General features: G+C 42.5%; 1 protein-coding gene across 2 annotated transcripts in view; it reads left to right on the forward strand.

The window, feature by feature from the left end:
- Positions 1-5,442, forward strand: part of LOC120574089 (myosin-9-like) — a 54,243-nt gene extending 48,801 nt beyond the window's left edge. For both annotated transcript variants that reach the window (XM_039824161.1, XM_039824162.1), the window contains 5 exons: positions 424-547; positions 1,803-2,011; positions 2,664-2,772; positions 3,607-3,779; positions 4,472-5,442. In XM_039824161.1, the coding sequence (XP_039680095.1) occupies positions 424-547; positions 1,803-2,011; positions 2,664-2,772; positions 3,607-3,779; positions 4,472-4,580 (724 nt within the window). In that variant the 3' untranslated portion in view covers positions 4,581-5,442. The remainder of the gene's footprint in view (positions 1-423; positions 548-1,802; positions 2,012-2,663; positions 2,773-3,606; positions 3,780-4,471) is intronic.
- The last annotated feature ends 2,551 nt before the right edge of the window (positions 5,443-7,993 follow it).

Below are 7,993 nucleotides of genomic sequence, written 5' to 3' on the forward strand. Positions count from 1 at the left end.
TCCTTCGCACTATCAACAGTGGTGTGCTACAACAGTATCTTCTTTTAAATGCAGACTTCATCTTTTTGTATTTTGAAGCACATTGAGTGTACGCCTGTTGTTAGGGCTGCCCGATTATGGAAAAAAATATGATCACGATTTATTTCAGTCAATATTGAAATCACAATAAGTTAACACGATTACTCGTTGACTTCTGGGAAGATTTTGCAATTATTTAACTTAAAAAACAGAGGAAAAAGTTAAATAAATCAACAGTAAAAAAAAACACCTACAACTGTGAAATTTGCCTCAATACTTTTCCTATTTAAACTTTATTTTTTAATTCAGAACACGAGAGAAAATAAGAGTTTACTTGCAAAACGTAATGAGCTAAATAATAGTTTTTAAATAAAATGGACCTTTTTTGTTCGATCTGTCCCTCAGCGCTCTGGTTGCGGAGGAGAAGAGACGTCTGGAGGCTCGCATCGCTCAGCTGGAGGAGGAGCTGGAGGAGGAGCAGTGCAACACGGAGCTGACCAACGACCGGCTGAAGAAAGCAATGCTGCAGGTCTGTGGACACGAGCATACAGCCGCGCTCTGTATAGTCTCTAGCCTGGATGCCAGCCGAACTTAGCCCCGCCCTGAGTATGACCATGTCAGGCTATATAGTCTCATTACAGAAGAAACATTGATTCATTGCCATGTGTGGTAGAGCTGCTCGATTATGGGGCGAAAGAAACATAATCTAGATAATTTAGTTGAATATTGAAATCATGATTATTCATTAACTGTTGAAAAGATGGACTTTTGTTTTATATACCCAAATATTCGGGATACCTTTTTGTCCTTTCCTTTTATTTATGTGTATACATGCAAATATGTATGTATGTATGTACATATGTGTATGTATGGGCTAAATGTTGTCATGCCTCTTAATACTGCAATATGTTTTAAACATGGATTTGTTTCCAATATGTTTGTCAGTGGAGCGGGATGAGGGAGAGCTTTAGCGAGTGAATGTACATATACGTGCTGTATAGTTTTTGTCTTATGTCTCGAGGACCCCCTCGAAAACGAGATGCTTCATCTCAAACGGTTATCCTCCTAACGATACATTTCAATTTATCAAGATGTCAGAATCAGAAAAAGTGTTAAGCGGCGCCCATATGCAGAGGCTCAGTCCTCGACGCAGCGGCTCAGAGTTTGAGTCCGACCTCCGGCCATTTGCTGAATGTCTTCACCCTCTCTCTCTCTCTCTCCCCTCTTTCCGGTCTACAGCTGTCCTGTCTATTAAAAAAAATATCTTTAAAAAAACAACAAGAAAACACCTTGAACGGTGAAATTTCCATTAATACTTTGGCCTTTTTTTCCATTCAGAACACAAGACAAAATAAGAGTTTACTATGAAAAAAACATAATGTACAAAATAATCTGGTTTTTCCCGATTTAATCTTTGTTTTTTGGGGGCATTTTCTGCCTTTTAATGGATAGGACAGCTAGATATGAAGGGGGGGGGGAGACATGCAGGAAATTGTCACAGGTCGGACCCGAACCCTGGACCTTCTGCGTTGAGGAATAAACCTCTATATACAGTATGTGTGCCTGCTCTAGCGACTGAGCTAACCCGGCCACAGATTAATCTGTTTTTGTGATCATTAGGAGCAGAAATCGTAAACACGGTTAACATTTTGATTAATCACACAGCCCTAGTTTGTGTAATGAAAATGTTTGGATTTGAAGTCCTTAAATGTTGACTCAACATATCGATCAAACCCCAGTCGTAGTGAAGCGTTCCCGTCCAACTTTGTTTCTCTTTTCTTCAGAGCGACCAGATGAACGTGGAGCTGACAGCGGAGCGCAGTACCTGTCAGCGCGTGGAAGGCGCTCGCTGCCAGCTGGAGCGTCAGAACAAGGAGCTGAAACTGAAGCTGCAGGAGCTCGAGGGAACCGTCAAGTCCAAGTACAAGGCCAACATGGCCGCCCTGGAGGCCAAGATCGCTCAGCTGGAGGAACAGCTGGACATGGAGACCAGGTGAAGGCCTCAGCCGTCGCATTTAACCAACACGCTCTGGGATTTAGGCCTTGGGTCGCCCCGTAGTTTGGGAAATCGGGAACAGAGCTTCTAGAGCAGACACCCTGGTGTTTCCCTCGGGTCAGATTTGAGCTTTTTTCAAAGTTTTCAATATCAGGAACTTATAACCTGGATGCCATACAATGTTCTTCATGTAATGAATGATTACTTTCATAGAATTTTGGTTGTTTTATTCAATTTCATTGCATTTAAAAAAAAAAAAAAAAAAGGTTTTAAATCATTTCAAGACAGTATCCTGACTAAACTTTGACATGTCTGTAATCATCCACCCACATCCTCCGATCTTAACTAGTTAAAATAATTCATAATTCGGAAAAAGCGACAAAAACGTTGAAAAACGCATGAAAAATGTCGGGAAGACAAAAAAGCCGTTTTTTAAAAGAGTGAAAATCAGAAACAAGAAAGCGCTGAAAAAAACAACAACAAAAACGTCAGAAAAAGTTGATGGCTGATGGGAAGACAACACAAGGGTTACATGAAAAGTTGAGTTTTAAAGCCCTTACATATGCTCCTCTCCACAAGACGAAAGTGGTTCCTCTCAGTATGTGACTTTGTGTCTTTTAGTCTGACTAATGTTGTGCTCTTGACTCAGGGAGAGGCAGGGCGCCACCAAGCTGGTGAGACGCACCGAGAAGAAACTGAAGGAAGTCATCCTGCAGGTGGACGACGAGAGACGCAACACGGAGCAGTACAAGGACCAGGTCAGAGGGCTTCCCGTCTTTTTTTATATATATATTTTATTTTTTTTATAAGAAGTGCTCGTATTATGCTTTTTGGCTTTTTCCCTTTCCTTTATTGTGTTTTTATATATATTTTTTGTGCATGTTATATGTTTACAAAGTGAAAGTCTTGGATTTACCATCTCCAACAGAAAACACTGTTCACCAACTGCTCCAAACAGCTCTATTGTAGTCCAGCCTTTACTTCAGAGACAAAAACATGTTATAATGCTCACCTAGCTGCTAGCATGGCACGCCCTCATACTCTTCTTCTGACTGGCTAGTAGTCCTTACCTAGGTACTGTTAGGGCACGCCCTCATACTCTTCTTCTGACTGGCTAGTAGTCCTTACCTAGGTACTGTCAGGGCACGCCCTCATACTCTTCTTCTGACTGGCTAGTAGTCCTTACCTAGGTACTGTTAGGGCACGCCCTCATACTCTGCTTCTGACTGGCTAGTAGTCCTTACCTAGCTACTGAGCATGTGCGACTCCCAACAAAGATTGAACAGAAGTGAGATGTCTCACTCTGTAGCTAAAACAGAGAGCTCAACACACAGGGTGAAAAGAGGAGCTGCAGTAATGTGCAGTACAACAAAAATATGGTGTCTTTTGAATATTAAACCATGTAAACCTATTCTGGTACAACCTCTAAATACAATAATGTACCTGAAAATAAGCATAATATGAGCACTTTAAAGTTAATAATGGTTGCATCATTGTTTCTGTTCCAACTTTGTGTGTGTGTGTGTGTGTGTGTGTGTGTGTGTGTGTGTGTGTGTGTGTGTGTGTGTGTGTGTGTGTGTGTGTGATTGTAGGTGGACAAGGCGAACTCTCGTATGAAGCAGCTGAAGCGCCAGCTGGAGGAGGCTGAGGAAGAGGCTCAGAGAGCCAACGCCAACCGAAGGAAACTGCAGCGGGAGCTGGAGGACGCCACGGAGTCGGCAGACGCCATGAACCGTGAAGTCTCCACCCTCAAGAGCAAGCTCAGGTAAAAGGGGAAAGGGACCGCAGAGTCTGGGGCTGTCGTCAAAATAACAGTAGTTATGATTTTGTCGACTTATCGGTTACTTGACTTGATCGACAGATGGTCTCGATTTTGCCAGACCTTCCTCCACAGCGCTGCGGAGGATGGTCTATACACATATAGGAATATACACAACAATATACACAGACAAATACATCAAGATAACATTTAGATATATAGGTATACAGACACCCAGCACTTTAAATTGTGTTTACCAGAGATGTGCTCACAAGGTTCATGGAAATAACTCATACAGCATGAATAAGCATAAAAAATGACTAATCGACTAAAGAAATCTTAATTGACTGAGACCAAAACGACCTTTTGGTCGACTAACAGACTTTCATAGTTATCTGGTATTCTACACGGAGACTTGTAGCAGATCTGTTGACATATGAGAGATCAATTTGAAATAGGTATATGTATAATAAGTCAGGAAGGGGACCGAAATGGATCCCCTTAGACTGAGTAAAAACTAAATGCAGGATGGAGCCCTTTTTAAATCAACAATCGCATTATTTCAAGCATGAGAATCAAATAGATTTTGAATGCAGTGAACGGGGTTCTACTGTCCTGCTCTCCGTCAGACCAGACCTCAGGTGTTCTGTCGTTTTGTTTTTAGTATTTAAATGCTTCTTTTTTTCTTCTTCTTTTAGGCGTAACGACCTGCCCTTCACCGTGCGCCGCACTGTTCCCCGCACCGGCATCGAAAGCGACGAGGAGAGCGAGCCCAAGAGCGAGGCCCCCGAGGCCAAGCCGGAGTGAACGCCGCCAGCGTGCCGCTCGACTCCGTAGAACTGCATCATAACCGGGCCGATCCAAATTCACACACGAGCACACACCACTGCACCTACTGAACGGAGACGCAACGCCAAAATAAGAGGGTGGTCTGAAAGAAAGGGATTCAAACCTGATTACTCCCAGTTTAGTCCTGAGACAGTCTGATGTCTTTAACATTGACAATCTATGCAGTCTTAAAACACACACACACACACACACACACACACAGAAGCCAGTAAACTCGGGACAATCACCATGCTGACAAACACACACACACGTTATTTTTGGGCCAAATTTTTTTCGTTTGCTTCATTTTTTTCGTTCTCTGGGAAAAAAAAATAAAATGATATTTTTGTAAGGAAACGTTCAAATTATGATAGTCCTGATTTTAGGATCTATTTTTCTAATTGAAGAAGGAGGAAACAAAGAAAAGAAGTATACATAAATGAAGAACGATTACTGGAAGGGGACCAAAGTAATATCTCAATCTATGGAGTTGTATTTTATGCAGAAGTTTTTATAATGTTCAGAATTGAAGGGCTTCGTGTTTGTTATGCTTTCGCTTCAGATTATAATGAAGCTTTATAAGCGGAAATGTACTCGATAATCGATTTAGCTGCAGTTAGTACTCGTGACTACGCTTTAGGGCTTCAAAATGTAACGGTGAAACAAAATTGGAGGCAGATTTCGAAGCGACACAATCGGAGACTTCTCACTGGCGCATACTGAAAGCATTTGATTGTGACTGTGCTGAAATTTCTTAATTTTTGCACTGAGATGGAAATAAAAAAAAAAAACACTTCAGCTTAGACATTATAAACCACTGCATTTGTGTGTTTCATTGAAACATTGACGGAGAAGCTTGGGAGTTTTGGAAAGCACGTGATCGTTTAGTTTAGTAAGTGCACCGACTGCCGACACGAACTAAAGGCTCTGACACACCGACCAGACGGCCAATCAGACGGCAGTAAAGCCAGTCGGGCTGATCGGTCTCCCCGAGTTGGTCCAGAAAGTTCCTCAGAACTCACCGAAGACACGAGACCTGATACGTCTCCATAGCAGCAGGCGGCGCTACTCTGTATTGTCGCCCAAAAAATGAAAACCGGCAGCTGATTGGACGAACGCGTCACATGGGTCTGGCTGCTCCCGAATTTCAAATCCAACCATCATGGCGTCTCGTTACGAATCTGATCTCATATTTTACTAAAACAGTGTTTCTGCAAACATTTTAAGAGAGAAATAGGCCGTGCAGCTCCTGAATCTTTCATTTCAGATCAACAAAGGTCCGTTTAAAAGATTTTCATCAGATTTTGAGAGACTCTAGTCACGCTCATCCCGCTCGCCATTTCCAGTAATTGGTCATTGAGTCCGACCGCCCACCCACCGATTTCAACAAGTCAAATCGGCCCAAATAAAACGCACCGAACAGACTCGAGTCACCGACCTCGCCAGACTGTCCGACGGCCGATAATCAGGTTGGTGTGTCAGCGCCTCAAGGCGGCCTTAAACGCAGCTGAGTTCTACCGGGCAGGGTTGGTTGGCTTTTTTTTTTTTGGGATGTGCATTGATTATTTACATTCATCACTTTTCATTGTTTTTTTGTTTATGTTCAAGATAAAGTTGAAACTGGGTGGCAGGGTAGTCTCTCTATTACTCACTGCACACACTGTATTCTCCGAGCACGACTTGTTGAGTGGGCTTCTTCCCTTTCTCTGGCTCCAAGGGCTTCGTATAGAGCCGAGTCGACATGTGACCACACCTATCAGCTGGACACTTCTTTTAGAGATACACGCTCTTTGTGTCGGGACGCTGGAAAACCGCTCGCAGGCTGCTCTGGGGGCTGCTTACGGCTCACACTGCTGGGAAGTGAGAGGAATGTGTTGTTAAGAATAACAGCTCACAGATTTAACGTGTCGCTGTTTCGCACTTAAGAAGCAAAGGAAATCCCCAAAAGAAACTGCATCTCCTCAATTCTTGTGTAATGTTTCTGTCTGCACCTCTGGAGTGGAAATCATGTTGTGAAATGTTGGTATCAATAATTAAAGAGGCTTTCTAAACTGCTACACGTTGTCTACTTGTGTCTTTATCAGGGTCTCATACTCGTCTTTATTTTCAGAGGGTCTTATTTATTAACCCTCCTGTTGTCCTTGGGTCAAATCTGACTCCTTTTCTAAAAGTTTCTATATCTGAACATTTGGTTGTTTTGTTTTTTTTGCTGCTTCATTCAGAGTTTTTGTCGCCTTTTTTTGGACACTTTTCGCCAGTTTGTTTTTCGAAGTCTTTGGTGCATTTTTGAGTTTTTTTTCCCCAACAATTTTTTCCATGGTTTTTGTCGTTTTTTAAAAAAACATGTCCTGGAACCTCCCTAGACCGTGGTACTGTGACAAACTCCAACTTAACAATTTCCCCGAGGGGAGCAATAAAAGAAATTCTGCCATAAAATAAGAATTCAGTCCAGGCATCAACACAACAAGACCATCTACGAAAACACTAAACGATGGTGGCTATACAAATTCTCACACACGCACAAACCAAATCACACACACACTCACACAAACACTCACTCACACACACACACAAACACACACACACACACAGGTACAAACACACACACACAGGCACAAACTCACTCTCACACACACAGACACACTCACACAAACTCACTCACACACACACACAAACACTCACTCACACAAACACACATCACACACACAGGCACAAACTCACTCTCACACACACACACAAACTCACACTCACTCTCACACACACAAATTCTCTCTCACACACACACACAGGCACAAACTCACAAGCTCACACACACAATCTCGGACACACACTCGCACACAAACTCAGACACACTCACACAAACTCACTCACACACACACACAAACTCGGACACAAACTCACACTCACTCTCACACATAAAAATTCTCTAACACACACACACACACACACACACACACACACACACACTAACTCACTCGATCACGCTCACAAACCTTCAGACCAAAGTAGTTGTTTATGAAATGATGTCACCAGCAGAGGGCAGAAAATCAGAACACACACACACACACACACACACACACACACACACACACACACACATGCACAGGGCAGGCAGGGTTTTCATTAAACACTATAAGAGCACACACACAAAGACTGAGGGCAGGATTCCCATAAAACACAGCAAGTCTGAACCGGTTTCAGCGTCTAGTGACGAGCAATTGTAAGTCGCTTTGGATAAAAGCGTCAGCTAAATGACATGTAATGTAATTTTACTCAAATGTTTCTTCACCACTGAATATAGTGCGTTAGAAATGCTCTTTAATGGTGATCTCAAGTGCATAAAGTTGCTGCTAGCGGCGTTTTTTAGAAGTTATATCAGGATGTTTAAGAAA

This window comes from Perca fluviatilis, chromosome 15, assembly GCF_010015445.1.
Source record: "Perca fluviatilis chromosome 15, GENO_Pfluv_1.0, whole genome shotgun sequence".
Classification (NCBI taxonomy): Eukaryota; Metazoa; Chordata; class Actinopteri; order Perciformes; family Percidae; genus Perca; species Perca fluviatilis.